Raw genomic sequence first — 22,765 nt, 5'->3', positions numbered from 1 at the left:
TACAGAGACTGCACTGAAAATGTGCATTTACACGAAGTAAACACTTGAAATATGCTGAGGAAATGACAACATCAGGAATAATGCAGATGGGGGCAGATGAATTGGTGTTTGTGAGGGAAGATGGATGATGGGTCCTAAACTGGGCTGCAGCAGGGAATCTGCACCCAACCTTTTGCAGCATTTGTGCCGAACAAGTAAAGTTGTGTTTGTTTAATATCCAAGGCAAATGGACCAGAAACACCTGCCTGTCATACTGATCTGCTTGTGGAACATTTCAAAGTAAACAGGAACACTTGGAAGAATTGAGGATGCGCATCAATTTGACAAAAAGTGTAACTGTCAGCCAACATGTAGTATAGTAAAACTGTTGACCAGCATCACAATGTTCAGTAAATGTCACCAAAATACACTGTCAAACACACAATAGATGCAACAGGCCTTTCTGACTGAAAACTATTACTGTACAAAATCTATGTTGCAGGTATTAAATGTATTACAGCTAGCTAGTTCATAGGTGTAAGCAATTCATTGTAAACATGTTGAAATTCTGAGCAAAGTCACGTGAGTTTTTAGTCTGGTATTTCTCAACATACTAACGCTTGGGAATAAAATGCTAGTAAAAGTAGTAAATAGTGAACTGAGCAGAAGAGATCATGTTACAAGTGTTATCTAGCTGACACTGTGCACAGTAATCATTTTATCTCTTTATCTAAGGAAATGAGGCTTAAGCAATTCCAGTATTTGGTGTTTCCTTTTCCATTAATCATTTCCACCTCAAAGGACTTTTGAACACACTGACCAACTTAGCTGTATTTGCAAATATGTACAAACCTTGGAAGGTTAAATTCGTACAACTTCGGGGTGGGAAAAAAAAGCAGTTACACACGAGGGAAGAAGGGAAGGTGAAGCACAGGTGTTATGCAGCTGGCTAGCCAGCACATGGTTGTATTTACTGCTTGGCTAATAAGCAGAGCTCTGGGTTTGGGCTTCAGCCTGTCTTTCACAGAGAGTGTGCCCTGGCACACAAGGGAGCAGGTGAGACCTTGTGTTACTGCTGTAGGCAGACTTTTGCACTACAAACCCTTGAGAAACAATGTTTGAAGTTCATTGCTTACAGAGGAGCTTGTGAACATGAGCTGTTTCAAGATCCTGTTTCCAGGCCTAAAGCATGTAGTCATACAGAATTGAGGTTATTCTGCCAGAAATTCATGTTTGCGTAGTAACAGAGGATTAACGTTCCCACCTGTTACATCTTCCTGCTGCTGGAACTCACCACTCTCCTCTGATAGAAATAGTTATAGAGAACATGTTGGTTCCTCATCTTCTGGGGCTTCAGAATGTAAACATATGCTGAATTTCATGGTTGGTTGTGTTAATATTCAGTTTGTGAACTACAGTATCTTCAGAGCAGATATGCTGCCAATTTTCTGACTCTCCTTCATGGGCGATAACATCTTTTAGGAGAGAGAGGGACAGAGAGCAAGGAACAGTGATCTGCATCCACCATGAATTGACAGACCTTGGGAGGCAAGATGGGCAGCCAGTTTGTGGCAGTGAATTACAATACTACAAGAGAAATTACCTGATAATGGGATTAAAATATTGAATTTTCATGGGCTAGTTTGAGGGTAGAATTGGTAATTTTTTCATGAATTTATATTGGGAGAAAATTCTGAGGATGGATTCTTCATTAATGGAACAGAAAAACATATCATGAGATTCAGTAACTGGAAGCTAAAAGTAGACAAGTTCAGGCCAGAGCTAAGGTTTTACTCTCAAGGCTATCAAATTAGTGGAACCCTGGGGGTTGTTAGTTTAGCCATCATGTGAAGTATTTAGAAAAAACTAGGAACATGAATTAAAAATGGCTGTGCTGAGTCAGATCAGAGGCCCTTCTGGCCTGATACTGTGTTTCTAGAAGTTGCCAGTGAGGAGAGGAAGCTTGACAAGGGTTGAAATGGAGATCCCAGCAACTCTTGGATCCAATTCCTCTGGGATGTTATGACAGATTGTCTATCTTTTTGGGAACTCACATATTCTTCCCCAAGATATTGTGTCTTAACCTAGTGTGTACTTGGAGATACACTCAGTATCTGTCTTTATGACTTCTTATACTGTGTATTTTAAGCAAAACTTTTAGCTTTGATGCAAAAATCAGTGACAATTTCTGCACATTTCTGTATAGAAGTCCACAACAGTGATCCCTCTCATTTCTGTTAGACGCTGAAATTACTGAGCAAAATTTGGTTGCAGCAAAGTTGAAAATAAAAGAAAATGTTCTTCCATGGACTGTTGCACTCTCTAATCCTGAATCCAAGGTAGTGGCTTGAAACCATTTGATTAATGTGCTGGTGCCCTATCAGCATGGACATAGAGAGGCTAGGAAGAGAAATAAGAAGAAAAAGCATTAGAGAAGCAAAAGGAGTAAAGTACATAATTTCCTGTGTCTCTACCATATCAAGCACAAAATTGCATATCCATTTCTGAGTAAATCTGGCTTTCATGAAGACTCTGCTGCACGTAGCAAATCAGTTGGTTATTTTTCTGTCACATTTACAGCAGAAATCCATCATTTTTTTATGCAATTTACTCAATGACTAGCAAGATTTTTCCCTCAGTAAAATCCACCCACCGAGTACCAGTGCATCAATGGAAGCATGACATGAGATAAATAAAATACACAAAAAATAAAGAGTTTTATATTCACTGAGGCACAGATACTTAATAGAAAGAAAGAAAAGAACCAGCATGCTCCTCAGAGGTGAGAGTCCATAAACAAAATACTTGGAGGTTGAAACTTTTTTTTTTTTTTTTTGAAGGGAAAAAAATAATGTGGTTGTATTTGCAGCAGTGCATACCAGAGAGTATTTATTCTGAAGATTAGATTGATTGTTTCCATTTGATGTTCTAACAGAGTACTTAGGGAAGAGAACCTGGAGGAGAATGACAGCAGAAGTTGAAGACATTTGTTCGTTGCACAGGATGCAAGTCTCAATCCTTATGTTTCTCATTATGATTGATTCATGACTGCAAGGCAGTTTTTTTCTCGGAGATATGATGCACATATCATCACACCAAAATGTCACTGTCACGATCCAGGGGAGAGATGGAAAAAGAGCTGGCTAATGTTACCCCATGTGTGATACAAGATAACTTGAGGACTTGGGTATTTACGCTATCAGTGCTGTAGCTGCATATTTTAGATTTTTTTTTTTTTTTTTTTTTTTTTTTTTTTTTGCTTGCTAGCATTTGTTTATGGCTTAGGAAGGTGTAGCACAGCAATGAGTATTAAGCGAACCAAAGGCATCCGAAGTATTCAAGTGGTAAGGATTTTTTTTCCTTCAAGAAATATACTGCAATTCTCCTCAGTTATCACCAGGTGGCCTTAAAAGTCTCTTGTTTTTCTGAAGCGGGGAATAGTTTAGACATGAGGAAGTGATGTATCCCTGTTCTGCAATCATTCCAGGAAATAGCTAGGTTATAGTTCCCAGCAAGGTTTATTTTTCCGCCTGTGTCTTTTGTGTACTGAGCTGTAGCTAGTACTGAAAATATTAAACTGCAGGTTTCCATTTAAATTGTATCATTGAACTCTACTTTTTTATTATTTTTTTTTCTTTTAAGAATTTGGATTGTCAAGAATTCGTGATGATGAGCCTTTTTTTCCCTCTTTTATTTGTCTCTGTTCTGTTTATGAACAGCTTCTCAGGAGTGCATGGAAGGAAATGGAAAGGTGAAGGTACTACTAAAAACCTGGAAAATATTGTCATTGGAAGATGCTATGATTATATTAGAATTGTGAACCCTGCTGTTGGGTAAGTTTTGTTTGTGTCTGGATTAGTTTTTTATGTTCTGTACAAAATGGTTATTAATCAGAAGCCTGATGTTATGTTTCTAGCCATGAAAGTGATCCTGTTGAAGCCAACATTCTTGTAGCTGTCTGGAAATAACAAAATAACTTTGGTGGGTGTAATATTTTAAGTAAAGTAGTGTAACTAAGGCAAGATTTTTAATCCTTCAATTTTTTATTTCACATTTCTTGCCGCTCCCTCCCTTACCTTCTGTAAGGAGACGTACCAAATCTGACAGCATTCCTGGGAAGACCAGCTTTGCTTTTCCTGCCTGTATGTGAGGGCATGGAAGAAGGGGAACACCTCACTTTATAGCTGTCCTGTGGTACTGAAGGAGACTGTTTAGCTCATCCACCTGTAAAATCAAGTAGTAATCAACTGCTCAAGCAGGATTATCTGTGAGCTTTCATTGGCTGTGCTAATTACACAGAACTGGGGGTAAATTACACACTTGGCTGAAGTGAGCACTTTTCTGTCTTCCTTGTGTTGTAAGGGCTTCAGTAAAAAGGAAGAAAGCAAGAAGGACAATGTCGTGGAGTTCAGCCCTTTATTCTGCCACTAAAAAGTTGTCCTAATAGTGTGAAGAGGTATTTGCAGAGGCACCTTGGCTGGGTTCCTGTAGCATTGAGTTGCTGTCTTAAACAGGATTAGCTTCTGTTGCAAATATCACCTCATTTCCCCAACCTCCCATTTTCAGTTCCTGTTGCAAAAGAGGAAGATAAAGGGCTTAAAACAATTTTTTTTTTGCTTTTAACAAAGGCAAAACAATATATTTCTGCACAATAACACTCTTAACTTTTCAGAAGTGTTCTCTTTCAATCTTCTTATGAAGGAAAAAGATCGTCCTAATGCAAATAACACAGTGCTTGAATTTCAGTGGAACAGTTAAATCTTGACAAATTTATAAACGTGTCACAATGGAAGGTGGAAGTAAACTTTTAAGTGTAGATTTCTACATTCCTACAATATAATATGTAATATAAAATACGTGAACTTAGTTAAGAGCTGTGTAGGTAATCTGGTCTTGCAGTAGTCTCTAGATAGGTAGAGCTTCTGTAGGACTTAACAGATGTCACTTCATTTATATCTGAAACAGGACATGAATAATAATACAGAATATGCTAAAATGAGCAACATAAAGGATAGTTACTGTAGAAATTTTAACTGTATCCTTAACTGATTTGGACTTTTAGACATGTAAATGCAATATTCTGGAAAGCATTTATATATGTCTTGTGTTTATGATAGTTTTGTGATCTAATGAATTCTGGTGACATTTTCACAATATGATTTTAAAATTGAGAAGTTTTAACATGTTCATCAGAATATTCTTGCTCAGGATAGCATGAAGCCAGGCAGGACATTAGGACCACTTTCCTGAATTTACACCAGAAATGGCTTTATTAAAAGAGCTACACAATTGATGTCATATAATGTGGCATTTTTCTCTTTCCCTTAGATCTATAAGCAAATAATGTAACCCAAACAAAATGGAAATTTCATATTGCACAGGTGCAAAACAGATATTCTAATTATCTATAGTCCTTTCTGTTCATTGGCTGTTTCTTAGTTGCCCCCTGGCTAGCTTTTATAGAGACATGACCACCTGGATGGGTTTTGCTCCTGAATTTATGTGCAAATTTTCTAAAAATACTTTGCTAACATAAAGGAAGCTAGCAAAACTTGTCCTTTCACTGCAACATAGTTAAAACATAAAGATGTTTATAGGAACATAAGAAAAACTTTCCTATGTGTTAAAACAGAATATGCAAAATGGCAGTTAAAAGAGGCATTTTACAAAATGCTGTGGTCATGTAGAAGTAAGGAATTTGAATGAAGATTATATTTGACATTTCCTAACAGGAGTACCCTAAATAACACAAATGTTCCTGTAGTGCTTTTCCTCCATATTTGTTTATTTGTAGGATATCATGGAAGTTTCGAAAACAATTTTTTTAACTAACTAGTATGACATTAATCTGACTTACAAGTGTCTACTAAGATTAGAAGGAGTTGTCCTGAACTGCAGTCCTTCCCCACCCTGTAGTTTCAAAAAGTGTCTTTGCCAGCTAAGAAGTTTTGACTATCAGAGCAGAATAATCCTTTTGATTTACAAGCTGTTCAATCCTGGATGAGAAGTCATTAAAAAAAAAAAGCAATATGCAAATTAACCAGAAAATTACTGATGGCTTCAACTGTCAAGAAAGATGTTAAAAGCTCAGTTGATCATAACTTACAAATACTAGCATAAGTGCTTCAAGTAGAAAGCTCTTTAGCAAAATGAGCCCTAAGTATACACAATTGTCAGAAGCTAAAGTATAACTGCTTGAAATCAGAAATTGTGTGCAAATCCTTTTATTAAGTAAATCTATCCAAACCTTGAAAGGACTGATCAAGGATCATATTGCATCACTGAAAATTTTCAGGTCAAGATCCATGTCTGCTTACAGTATATACAGAAGCATGACCAGAGTTTACTGTAAGAAAGGCTGTGGTCTGTTTCCTGCATAGCTCATCACAAGAGATCCTTTAAAGTGTCTGTGACATTCAGTGTCACAAAGCAGCTCCCTAAAGAACCTGTACCAGTGGAAACCGTGCTATCTATGGATAATGCTAAATGAGCAAAACACTGTAATGGCAAAGTTTGATTTACTTATCAGGACTACTATTGCTCAAGCTAGAGCTTTGCAATGGCAGCTATTCATGTTAAGAAAGCATCTCTGTCACAATCATTATTCTACACTGAAACTTTTTAGCAACTCATTATTAAAAAAAAATAATGCCCTAGGATATATTACCGTGTCCTGCAGCCGTAGGGAGGAGGAGAGAAGATCCAGCAGGCAGGAATTGTGCAGCAAGATTGATTTATTTAATTATTTTACAAACTCCTTTATAGACTTTTTTCTTCATAGTCTAATTGGACAAAGGATCAGCCAGCCCTTGGGGGTGATTGGCTAAAATCCTAAAACATCCATTGTCAAAATATTTTTCTACTATACCATAAACAAGACTTTTCAAGGCTGCAGGTGTTTGGTTGTTTACATAACTCTGCTACCTCTTTTGTGAGAGAGAAAAGTCTCTCACAGACTGAGAAAGTAGCAAGAAAATCCTTGCTAGCAGCATTTTTGTATCCACAACTCATCCTGCACTTGAATCTGATATTTTAAGAGTAATATTGCTTCCAGCACTGTTGGATATTTAGCTATGGTTTATTTGAAATGGCTTTTTGAATCTAGAAAATTTCAAAGAAAGATTTCTCTTCAGTATTTCTACAGTGCTGGATATCAAACTCACTGTGTATACCATACCTACTAAGATTTTTGTTGAATCATAATGTTTTTCTAATTCCACACTGTAAAAGCTAATATTTTCCTTGCTACTTCTTCCTTATCTGCTGCAGTTATGACTCAGAAGACAAGATCTCTATGCTCTTCCTGAGCTACAAGTTTTTTACCACCCTGACTTCAGTTTTCTGCCTTAACCTTATATAGATTTTAACTTGGGTATTTGGAGGAGTTAAGAGCAAATAATTTTCTTGTTCAGCTTTGAAAAAACCATTTTGCTATTTGTTTGTTTCAATGATTACAGTGAGAAGAATTGTTCACAGATATGGGAAGCATTTAAAAATGCATTTATTAACAAGGATCCTTGCAGCATTCTGCCTAAGGATTATGAATTATTTATCAACCTGTCATTGCACGCAATTCCACCTAACAAGGTAATAATTTTTTATGTTAACTGCCCTGTGATGTACAACAGATTTTACATGACACAGTTCAAAATTGACGAGTCATTCTGTGGCTGACTTGTGAGTCATTCTTTTTGACCCATCTGTAGTTTATAAACTAGACTCAGGATTGATAGCGTGTTTCAATGTGTTTGGCTCCATTTATTTTGTGCAGTAACTTCTCAGCAATGTCTCTCTTTTCATATTACAGAGATCCCCCATTTTTCCTTCTGTGCTGGGAGCTGTGCCATAGTCCCTGAACCTACTGTTCCTTAAGTTAGATGCTCTGGCTGCAAATGCTGTGCCTGCTATCATCTTTTGCTTTTATTCCTCACAGCTAAGTCTCATGACAATTACATGTTAAACATTGACATACTGAACAAGCAAAAGCAGAAATGAGAGAGGACATTGTTCTATGCCAGAAAGCAGCAAGGGTTTGATGTGCTGGCAGTTGCAAAGAACTGTGAAAGTGCAAAAGATGTGTTGTGCTTTAAAGCAGTTTTTCCTCTAGCACAATTAATCCTCATTTCTAAATGATACAAGCTAAACCAACAAATACTACCGTCAGCTTAATTCATGAGGAGTTCCACAAACACAGAAATAACATCTAGACATATGATTTTTTTCACACCACAAGCCAACATAGCAACGTGAGAGATTTCTGGTAACGTATATCTGGCTTATAAATATCTTCCTTTTTTCTCCTTCCCCTAAATCTGTCTGCTGAGACAGACAAAGCTAGGCCTAACCATATTTAAAACAGGTCTATATCCCTTCTCATCAAACTAGTACTGTCCCTCAAGTCACTTGTGATCAGAATTTATGCCTCTGTAAAATAAACAACTTTGTTCCTTTAAAAAGATAGCTAACATTTCTGATTATTATCTTGATTTTGAAAGAAAGACCAAAACATGTTTTAAACTGTTTTCACTACCCCATAATCTCACTGTGTCCACACCCAGGTGTTGGTACATTTCTTCTCTATGTTTTTTTTCCTAGTCTCTTTTCTGGGAAAATAATCAGCTACTGGTCAAACGCTTTGCTGACAGAGGACGTCGCTACATGTCTCTGGGTGATACTCTGTTTGGCTTCTTTGGAGATTTTCTAAACTGGTGTGGGCAGGCAGACAGCCCTGGTAAGACATTTGTCTGTAAAACCACAATGGAGACCGACTGCTGTGTTCTGGAGAAACTAAATTTCCTCTTACCCCATGAAAAATCAGGGATAGCTTCACTGTCTCGTTCTCGCTTGTGTTGTGTGAATATTTAACACTGCAGTCAGGGGAGCACACAGTGAAATCTAAATGGTGCTGCAGTGGAGATAAACCTCTTTCTCAGTTACCCGAACCTGGAGCTCTCGACATCGCAGGAACAGAGTTAGAACCACTTCAGCCAAATTACTGAATCCACAGAATGTCACTGTTTGTGTAAACTACGAAGGATGGAAAGTTACTGAAAAAAATACAACAGTCAGCTTTCCATGCTATGTCAAATGATCTTGTGGGTTCAGTGAGAAATGAACAAGTATATTTAGTTGCTTTCTAAAATCAATTTTAATAGTCGTTATCATCTCTTTGATACCACAAATCACATGCCTTCCTACAGGACTGGACTATGAATCCTGCCCTACCACGATGGAATGTGAAAACAATGCGGTGGAATCTTTCTGGAGGATGGCCTCAATCACTGTAAATAGTGTATTACTGCTGACTTCATACATCTGCGAGTGTGTCCAGGGTGGTTCAGGAAAACATTGCCAGTTCAAAACAGATTTAAACCTGTAACTCTGCTGGATTATTTCCTCTGGTACAAATACACTGTTTTAGACTGGCAACAATGGTTTAGTAAGAAGAACATAACTTTAACCTTAGCTAGCTAATGTGTTAAAATTCTGTTAGCTTTGTTAATATAAAGCATATACTAAGCACAGTCAGCACATTGTGTCTACTGATTACAGGTCCTAAGTGATATTTGACAGCCTTGCTGGAAACACTTTACTCACAGATCAAACTCAACAGAGAATGCCAAAATGCTTTCTTCTTGTGCTGAAGAAACTACTTATAGATATGAGAATGTAGCTTGAGTAGAACCATTGAATTTAACCATGGTCTGTTTAGTTCCTGTCCTTTTTACTGCAATGACCTGCTAGGGTCTAGTATTATTTTTGCAGTTCTGATATTCTTCGTGGCAAAATTCTTTCCTTGGTCACTGTTGTTTGCAATAAAATACCAAGTCATATGACAAATCTGTGAGATCTGAAAAGCACTGTTATCTATTGCAGTATGCACAACACAGCTCTGGGGTGATACATGTCTTGTTGAATGGTTCTGCAGACGGAGGAGCTTATCCACAGCCAGGGTAAGAAAACTGATTGATTTATCTGTACAGAGTCTGATGACTACAAAAAAAGAAAATCAGCCAGTTGTTTGGGTCTTCTGCTGCACAAAGCGTGGGAAGTGTAGCTGAAAGAACCTCTTGCATCAAAGTCTGCTGAGTTGTGGGGACAACTGTTAATTGTCCCTAGCTGAAGGAATTAATGTGTAGTGGATGGAAACAATCCTTTCAACTCCTGCATTTTACAAACTGCTGTGGCAATGCTCTTTGAAAGCTGCCTTCAAATCAGCCAATATACTGTGGCAAAATGTGTATGTCTTCAAAAAGCTGAGTGTTAACAAAATTTCCCTTCAGGGACATGTCCAAGTAGAGGATATTGTTACAAGGAGTGTACCTTTTGTCAGGCCTAGGAGCAAACTTGGTAAATTCTAAAGGGAAAGTATTTCTCCATGACCAAGACTGGAAGTAGTTTGAAACCTATTATGGTTTCAGGAAGCAATAAAAAAAGCTTGTTGAAGAGAACAATAGCAAAGATGAGCTTCCTCTTCTCCTTAGTTCCTTTTAGATTAAGTACAGATGTATTTTTCCTGATTCACAAGTGTACACCATGCAGAAATTCATCTAAGCTTACATTCAAAATTTATTGTAAAAGTACACCCTTTAGAACTTTTACTATGTGTCTGTAGTGACTGCTTACCTGTGGTAAAAAATACATCTTTCATTACCTCAGCAACTGTCCTGTCCAAGGCAGATCAAAAAGTTACATCTTTTAAAAACCCATGGAAGAGATCCTCCTCCTGTGTGTTCACTGAGGACTAAAAATGACCATTGAAAAGGCCATTTTATCCCTGGATAGGAGAGAAACAAGAACTGTCTTTTCCAAAACACCTACTAAGTTCTTACTCTGTCCCCCAAAACGTCCATCTCTGTACACAGCTTTCAGCTAATCACAAAGACATACAGGCTCCTTGGGTTGATCAGGTGGTCAGCTGGGATCAAATCTTCTGCAGATGGTAATACCTGTCAGCAGGCCAATACCCAGAATCTAGTATGGATTCCTTATTTCAGAAATGGATTCCTTATTTCTGTTAATTTACAGATTCCTTTTTTCAGAAACATCTTACACACAAATTAATTCCACCAGTTCCCTGGGTTGCCAGTCTGGTGGTATTTTAACCAGTGAAATCAGCACTGAAACACAGCCTGCCAAGGAGAAAACAAAGCCACTCTCTGTTTTCTTTTTACTCTGTCTTGTTTTCTTTGCTGTGTATCTTCTGGTCCATTTATGACTGAATTTGTTTAAAGAGCTCCTGTTAGAAAGAGGATGGAAGTTGAATAAATTAATAGCAGAAGGTAATCTGAGAGATCTGCCTGTGTTCCTAACCATCTCTCTGGTCTGTTTTCAACTATTTCAAAGCCACTTTCAAAGTTTATCCAGTTTTAAAGTTTGTACACTTAAATCATTATTAAGTCACACAATATTATTTCGGTTAAGATTTATTTCTCATTTCATGGAAAAATAACTTTTCTCATTCACACAGTATGAATTTAGTTGGCAGATTTCTTTAATAATAGTAGCCAGTTCAAAAATGGGTTTTACTGTAGTCAGCTGTACATTGTTCCTCCACGGTTTCTGACTCCTCTAGTTAAAGATTTCTCCAAATTTGGGAGCAAGCTTCTTTTTTTCTGGCAATGACATATGCATGAATGAGTAAATGAATTGGAATCTTTATTTTTTGTCATATTTTCACTGTGTGTTGGACAGGCTTGGACACCTTGGACAGATAGGTAAACCTGCTGTTGCTGCTACTGGTCTCTGGTCAGCCACCACTGTACAAGATTTGACCAGAGAAAGCAACTCTTGGTATCTGCATCTTCCTGTTCCACTTCTCCAGAAATTTAAAATAACTTGCTGACTTCATGAACCAACAGACACTGGCAAGCAGTACATGTCCTGTGCTTCCATGTCAGAGACCTGGTAGTTTGCCTGAAGGCACTAGGAGGACAAACCCACATTGTCACTGCTGGTCTCCTCCAGGAAGTGGCAACTGACAGTCCCTTCTTCTCTATGGAGGTCTCAGAAGATTTAAAAGGGCTAAGAGACACTGTAGTGCTGATATAGACATTTAAGAAGACACATGATAGGCAAATAGCAAATTAGAGGAGAGACCCAGGCCCAGACTTGGGCTTGGCATTCAGTGAGGACACCACCCTTATAAGCTTTCTGAGGAAAAAAACCTAAAAGATTGGAAATCATTACATTTCATCTTGCTGAAAGGGTTAGAAATCTCTGGCTTTGAAATGCCAGCATCTCACAAAAAAAATCAATCCACAGACATTAAAATCAACCTTTGGATTTCATATCTTCGTAGATTAGATATTATGAGGAAGTATCATATGCTCTTTGTTTTGTTTTTTCATTTTTAAAAGTTCATTCTGGTTCACTTTTAGGTGAATTCATTAAATTTAACTTTTGTGTTCTTTATAGTTCTAAATTTTTTGTCTTGAATCAGTTTTTTTGCAGATTATGAAATACCTAATCTCCAGAAAGACAAAATCTCACAAGTTGTCATTTGGGTTGTGGATGATATTGAAGGACCAGATATGTAAGTTACATCTTCAAAAAAAAATTAGTTTCTCCCTTTTGGACCTGTCTTTAAAATTTCACTGTATCTTTCTGTTTGATTATATTTGCATACTACTTAAATTAAAGTATTTTAGATGCTTTCATGAACAAAGAAGACACTACCTGCCATAGAAATAAATTCTTATATTAGATCCGGAGCCAGCTCTTGGTTAGATGTGTGTGTGGATCTCAGACCTTGAATGAAGAGAGGGCATGAACAGTTTTACTAAGAGTCAATCTTAATTTCAGATTAAGTGCTGATGAGTGATATTTCTTTCACCTTGCCATATGCATTCTTTTCATTTTCACCCATCTTAACTGCTTAAAAATTTGTAGAAGCAGACGAATACCAACAGGGGGTCCTTTTCTCTCAATAATTAATCCAGTAATAAATTGTAGGTCTTAAAAGTGTCTTAAATTTGCTGGTAATTTAATTAAAGCAAACAAAAAATAAGTAATAAACAAATATAACAAAACTGATCAGTCCAAACAGAATAGTCTGTTGTGTATTTTACCACAATGCTGTAGAGTCTACATAGCATAGTTCAGATTAGCATTTCTCAGCCTGTCTCTCTAAATCAAAGAATCATACCCTCTGGGAGGAAAAAAAACCATACAGCTCATCTTTGCAAAAGTTGGCCTTATTACAAAGAGAAGTTAAGACAAGCACTGAATTTTAATTTATCTTTCAGTTAATGGATGCATGGGAATATTTGTGTATTTTTATTAATTGTTTTCTACAATTATTTTGTTTGTCTCCTTATGCTTCTTTAGTCATGGGTATTTACTGCCCAGCAGATAAGTAGCACTGGCCTTAATACTTTATGTTGGTACAAGTTGAGAGGTCTCAGTGGGTTCTGCAATATGCTAAACTTTCTTATGCTATTTGGACTACAAATTAAAAAATCAGTACTAGAAACAGGAGCTGTGTTTAGGATTGTTTCTGGGTTTTTTCTCTCTCTTTGTTTGTTTTTTTTTTCTGTTATTCAACATTCCAGAGAGAGAACAAGCTTCTAAAAACAAGTATAATTCTCATTTTTTATAACAAACTTACTCTGTAAGGACAGGTAACATTAACTTTACCTAAATAATTGCCAAAGAATATTACAAACAAAACACTATTTTACAAAATTGGTCTTTTTCTTTCTAGTCAAATATTAAATGTGGGATTATTGGTTAATAGAATCTGAAAATGCTACACTGGCTGAAGCTGATCTTCCAGATTCTGCAAACTAAGGATAAATTGTGAAACAACTGTAATGTAAGCAAATGAAGCATAAATAGCAATGTACACTCTTGTTCTGGAGGTGTTATGGAATACAGAAGAGGCAAAGTAATGGGGATTTACTTTACTAATTCCATCAAATTCAGTGAAAAGAAATTATATAACAAAAGACTTGCAGTAATATTGAAATCCTTCCTCACAGAGATTCCTGTGGAATTCATAGTGTAAAGATATTAGAAACCAGGCTGAAAACTCTTGGTTATGATGTCATTTGCACTGACAATAACAAGTAAGTGAAAACCTTTTATTAATATGTTGTGTTTGCAGAAGAACCTTATCTATCTTGATTCTTACTGTTCAATACTGAAGTGCCATTAGTGTTGTGTCTTCAAGAAGGACTGGTAGGTTGGAGGGATGATGTCACATTTTTCAGACTTGGCATTTTTTGGTTGTGAATTGAGCAAAACACTACATCTTACTGTATGATTGATTGGAACATTGTACTTACACAATGTCAGACAGAAGATGGCCTCATATATTTGGATTCAAAATCTAAACAACAGTTAAAAACACTATTGAATGTCTGCAGAATTACCAGTTATTCACAATGGGTTTCACAGCTCTAGTCATTCCCATAGATTGTAAGATAAATTTAATGAAGGTTTAAACATGATAATACTGTGAATTTGTTTCATTTTTTCATGGTTTTGGTTTTTTTTTTTTTGTCAGTTGTCTGCCTGAAAGGTGCTAAATAAAATGGTATTTTCACAGGTCTGTAATGTTCTTACTCTGCCTGGATAATCCTGATAATTCTAAGTGCGCCCTTGCATCGTAAGTAAGAGAAGTTCAACCTGTCCTCAGTGTCATAACAACTGAATAAATTATGCAGAAGTCAACACTTCAACAGATCCCACCTCTGCCACCTCTTATATATCAGCCATATGCAATACACAACGTTCTTGGATTTGTTACTTACTGTGGATTGAGTTAGCAGTTTCTAGTCACAAATTGCACAGCTGTCTGTGAGCACCTGCTGTTCAAAATTAGGTGTTAATGGGTTCTCATTGATCACACAGTAACACTGTATATCATTGATGATGTGAAGTTTGTACATATCACTGTTCTGATATAAAATCTATTACAAATTTGAAGTTGCTTTCATTCATATCATTTCTTGAATAATCAAACTATAGATCAAATGGCAACAGATCTAAAGGACATTTCTCCAGCTACTGGAATTTTCAGTTCTAAATTTTGAGGAAGTTTCCTTTTAATCTTCCATTTCGTGCAAAACTTAATCTCTATATTTTAATGTATGTAGCTTGGGCCAGTAAGTTATCTACAAAGAATGCAGATAATGTCCAAGACACAACTTCTTAATTAGCAAGCATTACTCCCAAACTCCCTACTTATCCGCATTTATCTTTATTATATAAGGAGCATTAAATTAGTTTATTATGTATTTCGGTGAATTCACAGTAAAGATTACTGTTTTCAATTCTGACTTTGTTTCTTAATCTATATGCTGTTGCATATATAGGTACACATAAGATACTTGAACATTTGAATGAGAACTTCCTCACTGTTTGGAATTTTGTAGCATATATAGATACATAAACACTGATTTCTATTTATATTATTTTTATGGATAATCCATGCTTGTATTTCTTACTGTCCTTTCTTCCCTATTCAAGCACATGCAAATTTTTGTTTGTTAATACCTATGTGGTATTGCAATGATAACTTCTGCTATGAAAGTCTTGATTTGCTGTCCCTGGTAATGGCAGCAGAGAGGTGCAACGCCAGCTTGCCTCCCTCTGGAGAGGGGCTGTAGTGCTTCATGCAGCACATAAAAGGAGGTGGGTATCACCTTCAGTAAATGTGTCCAGTTTTTGGTGCACACATACAGAGAAAGTGAGTTCCCTGTTCTTGCTGGTCACTGAAAACTTTTACTCACCTTGCCATGCAACATTTATTCTCACAGGCAAATTACATCCTAGCACCAGCATATAAATGTTATGAAAATGGTGGGTTTATAGTTACCACTGATAGCTCTAGACTTCTAGGCAGCAGATCATAGCACAGACTTCCTGTTAAGGCTTTGATTGGTTACAAAATGCCACTTGCACAATGGATTAAAATAGGGTTTTCTTGTTCTGCCACTGAATTGTAAGGCTTTTGTTTACATGTCAAAGGAAAATACAGTTATCCCCTTCAAAATAATAGCTGTGAACGTAGTGACAATATTAACAAACTGGAAGAAAAAGCACTTCACAGGACTTTGCAAAATACAATATTGTGAGCTCTTAACAGAAGGTTTTTCTCCTCTCCCAGGTTTTAAATATTTTTCCTCAAAGTTTTGTGATGTGGGTATGTTACTCAGCTGAGGAAACCTGGATGAGAAGGCTTTTGGAAACCATTAACATGTTTTCACTTTCAGCTAAGTGATTAGCATGCAGTTCTGCAGTATTGCTACTTGGTGTTTGCAGTGTGTAAGCAGGGGAGCAGCCTTTCCATCCCTGTCAGTGCTTGAAGTAACATAGTCCCTGGTGTATTTGAAACACCAGTCTCACACTCTCCTGGGGTAGCTACTGAGCAACTCAGCTGTTCTCATCCTCCTTAGGAAAAGTTTCCTTGCTTGTTTCATTCATGAGCACTGTATTCCATCCTGTATGCATGGCACTGTAATAAGTTTGATTCATTTCATATCTATCCCAAATCACAATAGAGCTTCCCAGTCTGAATGCAAAACTATCATTGCCTCTCTGAAATTTAAGTAACTTAAATACTACAAGCCAGTGAATACTTACATTCTTCCCAAAATCACTTAATTCTCTGCAGTAAATAACACCACCTCCATTGAAACTAGCTTCCTGTTCAGAAAGAGCCTGAAGCAGATGCATGTAAATTATTTGATGATGTATCTTTTTAGGTACATTTTCTGTGTGGATGAATCCTTGCTTGTGATGGTCCATTAACTGACATGGGGGCAGTTTGGTCAGTAGGGGTATCACTATTTGGAGGGTGTATCTGTTAGGAAAAGTTTCCTGTGCAGTGTTCTCAGTGTTCATACTTCCATAATACACAGTGAAACAGGCATGCAGGCTCTGATGCATCCTGTTTCATGAGGGCTGTTTGCTATTACAAGGCTGATAGCTGCCCTCTCAGCCTCCAGAGAGTAATGTCCTGAGCCCAAAAATACCAGAGTTGGACAAGTGACTTTTTGTGTCATCCCAACTCCTGTTACATTGAGAGAGCTGGGTCAGGGTAGCAGAAGGATGGCCTAGAAGGTGCTCTAATGTACTTGGGACTTCTTGCATAGTGGTAGTGGCCCTTAACTCCTCTCCAGACTTGAACTATGTTCCTGCCAAGTCAAATTTGGACTTTGGCTTGTTACGGTGATACCCTGATGTTAGAAAAAACTTGTGAGTGAAAAATACCCACTAGATGGCATAGATGGCTTACAAATGTAAGCAGGAAGGAAGCCAAATGCAACCTGTTAGTGGTGGTATGTATTACTTGCATTATTGCAATGTCAGGGAGACATAGAAGTGGATCTGCATACTGCTGTACCAAGTGTTGTGAAAATACAGACCCCCAGGACCACTGCTGTCTCAAAGTGCATTTTAAAATCACAAGCATAAGGCTAGAGATGGCAAATGGATGTGGAGAGACAAGAAGGCTCTTGTGTGAAGGTAGAAAGAAGAGTTCTCAGGGTTTTGCAAAGATATTCTGTTTATAGAATCATGATAGCCAAAGGGAATCCATTGGCAGGGTCATATAAAGAAACTTCTAGCTTAGCACTTGGACCACAAACTTCACCCTTGGCAACAAACCCCTGATATTTAAAAGAATCCTAACTCAGCTCTGGGCTGTGAACATCCTGTTTGTTTTCTCTTCTTCAGATCTGCACCAGCAGCACAAAGAGGACCTATATCTTCAGACAGAGGATGCAGCTGGAACAAGCTCATGATTGTTTCTTTTGTAGGCTTTTTGTTCAGATTTGCTTTAGTGTACTAAGTTAATCAACTGAATCCATATCCTCTGTTTGCCTTAGCTGGCTATAAATTTGGCTTCAGCTAATTTCTAACTGCAGTTTCACCCTGCTTTTGGGACTGGCAAACCTGCATATTAAAACCTTGCTTACTAGATACTGGGTTCTTTTAGTATCAAAAATTATCCCACTGCTAGAAAGCCTCACCCTTCATTTTCTTTTCTCTTTGTAGAAGTTCATTGCTATTTCCTCTTATCTTTATTCTCCAGAATTAAACTGAGAATAATACCCCCTGTTCACATATTTCAGAAAGAAAAGTGACACTATGCCTGTCATACGTCACCCACAGAGATTACTTGTTTGTAAAACCATCCTAGCATTTGACCTATGAAACTAGATAACTGATTATCATGTTTTGGGAAGGCAAATCATAAATTCAGGTGGGAGAGATCTTAGATTGCTTACTTGATACAGGAGGCAGTAGGTAAGACAGTGGAAAAGTAAACTCATTTTCATAAGTGGTACAGTACTTGGGCCAAACTTAAAAGCTAGGGTACAGCAAGATTCTGGCTGCATACTTCCATACAGTATTTTACCACATAATATCAACAGCTTCATCATCCACACAGCTGTTCCTCAGCTGGCTGTTTCCTGGCCACTGGATAGCAAATAGTCAGAAATACCGGATCTAGAAAGTTCCACAGTTTTTCCCCACAATGTGATTTATGGTATATCAAATTCAGATAAGAACCTGCCAAGTCATACATTGGCCTGCTTGCAGTGAACTCAGATAGCAGGGTTCAGAATACACTGAGAAGAGAGAAGATGCCATCCTGAGGTTTCTTAAATTACTTATGTGAATTCCAGTGTTGCAGCTAGATGCTCCTCTAAATCACCAAGACATCCAGCTACCAAGCTGACACATAAATCTTCAGAAAAAAATAGTCGTTCTACTAGAGAATAAATTTATGTAGATAATTTTTTGACATTCTGTGTTAGCTTCTGCATTGTTTATTTGTGTTTGTATTGACTGGTTGCCAGGAAACTGGGAGAGGATGTTCCTTTTATCTCAGAGAATCTGATTTAGGGGTCCATAATAGATTTACATCCTTTCAATCTTTGATACAACTGTATCATGTTGTATGTTTGAAAGATAAAATACTTAAAATATGTTGCTGTTGCTTATTTGTCTTGATTCCCTGCCTGTAATAATCTTTAATTGGGTTTTAATGCAAATCTCTTTATATTACACACCTCTTTGGGTTTGCCTAGGTCACAGGTGAGTTTAGGCTCCAGCTTGAAGGATTTTTGTGTCTGTTTCAGACACAAAAAAGTACTGAAACTACAAAAGTATTGAAATCAGAAGTTACAGACCTTTGAAAATCCGGGCTGTATTATGCCTCAAAATTGTTCCCTATCTGTGCTGTAACTTTAGTCCTTTGATTGGTTCCTTCAACATTCTCTTCATTTTTTATTGTTTTGTTGTTTCATGTTTTATTATTTACAGCAGCTGCCAGAGTAGTAAGAAAGGTATCTGTAACACAGTCACATCTGAGATAGCTAAAGCCAAGCAATTTTGATCAATCTTCTATTTGCCCAGAGCAGATCACATCATGACACATTTTGGGCCACAGGCTGAAGAAGTAGTGTCTGTGGGACTCCCAGGTGTCAAAGGTGTCATCAGGGCTGGTGTGTCCTACCTACTGCCCTGTATGGGACAGTGTGTGTGAGATCCAGAGAGCAGCTCTGTACCATTAACCAGCCATGTGCCTCTTAAGCAACTTCTATCCACAAGCCAAGCATCCCAGCTGGCCAACTTTTGTTTTCCAGCTTATGAAAGCTTTCCAGCCTCTGCATGTAACTGACTCCAGCAGCACAGTCAGTGCTGGCAGTTACACATGGTACCAAACACACTGTAGAAAGTGCTATATAATTCTGTTAAAAAAAACCAAAAAAACAAAAAAAAACCCAAACTAAGTAGGATAGCTACAATTCAAACAATTGATGTTGTTTACTGCATAACCTTATGTCAAGAACAACACACTCAGAACCTCTTGCAATGTTTTCTTATTTCTAATGTTCTTTCCTCTTTTCCCATTACTTCAACTCGGTAGCAAAGACAGCAATTTCTTTTCTAATACCTGTTCAATGAAGTGACTAAACTTGCTTAAAAATCTTGCGAAGATCTGTAAAGATTTTTAGCTAACCAACTAATATAGCTAGTAAAAAAAAGCAACAAGGCAAAGTTCTAGATGCATATGTTTCCTGAGATCTTTAGAGGCAGCAAATTTCAAGCTGAGTGTGAATCATTTGTTCTGAGTTTAACATAACGGTTTTAATCTGTGCAAAAGAACAGTGTGACTGGCATCTCGGAAGCTAAGGGCAGAGGTGTCAGCAAAACAAGAAACAATAAGGTTATTTGTTGCTCCCAGAGGGAGGGAGAGATATGAACATGTCTTTTTTTAATTTCTACATCTATAAGGATGTGAATATATTTACAGATATATGTTACGCCTAAGTGGTGACAATCAGCCAGGTGAGCCTGTGCTCTGTCTTGAACGCTCAGGAAATGCTCTGATTAGCAATGTCTTATGTAAGAGCTGTGCCAAATGGGGAGAAATCATACTGTCCAAAAGGCATCTGCCCTTCTTTTAAACTCATGCAAGCCTGGGAAAGTTCACAAATATATATTCAAAATGTTTCAACCATTCATATTTGTACTAGCAGTACTACAAAAACAGCTGTCTCCAGGTGTGATTTTAAGGGAGAAAATGTTTCAGATGAAAACAATATGTATATCACTTAATTTTGAGTCCTGTTTGATGCCAAAACACTGTGTAGATCTACTAATACCCAAGTACTTATGGCAAATGAAAACATCATGTACAGGAGCATTACAAGGTGTTCTGCATTTTTGCAGACAGACCTGTGGAAGCTACCGAGACAAAGGCAGTATTTCCTGCTGTGCCCATTTTGTGAACCACTTAAAAACTCTGTTATCTCACATTCTTCATTCCTATATAAAAGTAAATATAATCTCCCTTCCTACTAATCTGGTTGTTTTTTGGTTGGTTTTTTTTTTGCTACATGTGTTTCAGTCATTGTATCTGACAAAAGCTGAACTAATTCAGAGTAGTTCCTTTTTCCAGCATGTATGTGCATGCACACATATACATCTGCTCACACCTGCTCTGCCTATTTTTAAATGCAAACTCTTGAGTGCTCTGGAGTAAAAAGTTATGAGAATAAAGCAAGGACAACTTGATCACCTCTCTGGCCTTTTTATACTGCTGGTGTTTATTTTTGTCATATTGGTCTTGATGTGATATTCAGCTGACATGACTATGGTTTCAATCTACAATCTTAAATGTAGTGAAATGTGACCTGAAACTTCAAGAATTTGAATAATACTTTTTGTTCCATGAAAGCTAACTCTTTTGATAGTGTTCTTCTCAACTGAATTACCTAGAAATAATTCTGATGTATTTTGCTTCAACAATAATGTGAAGTGGAAGAAGAGTGCTTTTAGCAGAGCCAAGAAGTTTGGTTTAAAATAGCTCAGTATGGGGAGGCACAGTATTTTAATTTAGCCAAATGTCAGGGTGGCTCAAACACTTCACAAGTTTTTTTTGATTTTCAAGTTTTTCCTAATTCCAGCTTCTGCCCAGTTTAAATTTACTTGCCATTTTATGTAAGAGGCAAAGAATATAATTGGTCAGATTTTGTTTATAATCTGCAGGCATCTGATTTCCTAGTTTCCTGAAAATTATGAAGACAAGCTCAGAGATCCTCATTCCATTACGGCAGCAGCACAGTTCCAGTGCAGGCTGGCAGGGAGACTGGTGCAGGAAATTGGAGCCTGGGAGTGTGGCACGTATGTCCCCTCACACCGTGCCAGAGTGCTTGTGCTGCCTGGCCACCCCCTTCCTCCTACTTTCTCCCTTTCGCTGCAGCCACAGCTAAGGTGAACCTGATCTCAGCTCAGATGAGTTACTCTGTATTTTTAGCAGAATGTGTGAGCAGGAAATGATGTTGCTGGAAATTCTGTAAGAGGAAAACAAAGGTGGAAATTATAGCATAGATTTCCTTTCAGCAGGAGGCAGTGCAGTGAAGTAAGTGGTCTCTCACTTGTGACCATTTGACTGGGAATAGCTGTGGGCTGTGGATGCAGTAAGTGTGGTAAGTTCCCTGACTGCAGACAGAGACGATCCTCCAGAACTCCTCCAGTATGTCTGGAGTATCTTATGCTATTAGTTACAATACTTAACAAAGAAATATTTTTAACCCAGTAACTGCGTTTGTCTGGGCATCTCTCGGTGATTAGACTTGATATGGTTTGCATCAGGCATGAGTGCTTTGATAAATAAATAACAAAGAATCTAAGTATTGTAGACAGAAACCAGACTTATAAATCAAGACTGTGACAAATGCTGGATTACCAAACTGCAGGAAGGTATTTTTTTTCCCATTTGCAGCAGGTAAAGTCAGGAGTGCTGAAGAAATGACGACCGTTCTATCTGCTACACTGTATCAGAGTACAGATGGGGGAAAGCTCCTAGGTCACTTTGTGCCATTTTGAAGAGCAGCAAGCAAAGAAGCAAATGAGTAGAAATAAGTATCACATAGAAATTTCAATCTTCTGATACCAAAGTCCAACTGTAGGACATACTGGCCTGTGTTAAGTTTCATTTTTACTTATCTGTTTGCTTTGATGAAAGGTACCACAAAACCAAGAGCTGGTATTTCCTCAACTTAGAATGTATGCTCTGGGCTTTCACCCAGAACTTTCTGTCAGCACTGCACATTAGCATGGGGTTATATGACATGTGTCACTTGACATATATCACTTGAAAAGTAATTAAGGATGGGAAGCATAACCAATAGCCTTGTAAAATGCAGCGTCAAATCCCAGACAAATATTTATACACATGTATACAAAAGCATATTTTACATAGTTGTCAACTAGAAAGGATCTTTGTTGAGTTTCTTGTTTTTTTGACCTTTGACACATC

The 22,765-nt window shown here is 37.5% G+C and overlaps 1 protein-coding gene and 1 long non-coding RNA gene across 3 annotated transcripts; one reads left to right on the top strand and one right to left on the bottom strand.

The window, feature by feature from the left end:
* Positions 1–1,041: 1,041 nt before the first annotated feature.
* LOC138109954 (uncharacterized) lies at positions 1,042–6,701 on the bottom strand. 2 transcript variants are annotated; one of them, XR_011150749.1, is made up of 4 exons: positions 6,647–6,701; positions 4,300–4,548; positions 4,056–4,203; positions 1,042–2,379 (listed from the first exon to the last, which is right to left on the bottom strand). It is a non-coding gene; the product is annotated as an uncharacterized lncRNA (long non-coding RNA). The 2 variants fall into 2 exon arrangements; XR_011150748.1 differs by having other exon boundaries at positions 4,056–4,548.
* On the top strand, positions 3,244–21,018 carry LOC138109952 (ADP-ribosyl cyclase/cyclic ADP-ribose hydrolase 2-like). Its single transcript, XM_069014408.1, has 9 exons — positions 3,244–3,812; positions 7,437–7,566; positions 8,575–8,710; positions 9,180–9,262; positions 9,856–9,932; positions 12,422–12,514; positions 13,962–14,048; positions 14,531–14,590; positions 17,665–21,018. The coding sequence occupies exons 1-9, from the start codon at positions 3,646–3,648 to the stop codon at positions 17,777–17,779; spliced, it is 948 nt and encodes a 315-aa protein (XP_068870509.1). The 5' UTR covers positions 3,244–3,645; the 3' UTR covers positions 17,780–21,018.
* Positions 21,019–22,765: the final 1,747 nt, after the last annotated feature.

The sequence above is a fragment of the Aphelocoma coerulescens genome, chromosome 4 (genome assembly GCF_041296385.1).
Source record: "Aphelocoma coerulescens isolate FSJ_1873_10779 chromosome 4, UR_Acoe_1.0, whole genome shotgun sequence".
Classification (NCBI taxonomy): domain Eukaryota; kingdom Metazoa; phylum Chordata; class Aves; order Passeriformes; family Corvidae; genus Aphelocoma; species Aphelocoma coerulescens.
The sequence above is the reverse complement of the archived record's forward strand: the minus strand, read 5'-3'. Positions and strand labels throughout refer to the sequence as shown.

Excerpts from the sequence above, each read along its gene's own strand:
- LOC138109952 (XM_069014408.1), top strand. The coding sequence starts at position 3,646 with ATGATGAGCCTTTTTTTCCCTCTTTTATTTGTCTCTGTTCTGTTTATG. Across the intron at positions 3,813-7,436 it reads ATTGTGAACCCTGCTGTTGG|TGAGAAGAATTGTTCACAGA; the intron begins GTAAGTTTTGTT and ends CAATGATTACAG. Across the intron at positions 9,263-9,855 it reads GGAGGATGGCCTCAATCACT|TATGCACAACACAGCTCTGG; the intron begins GTAAATAGTGTA and ends TATCTATTGCAG.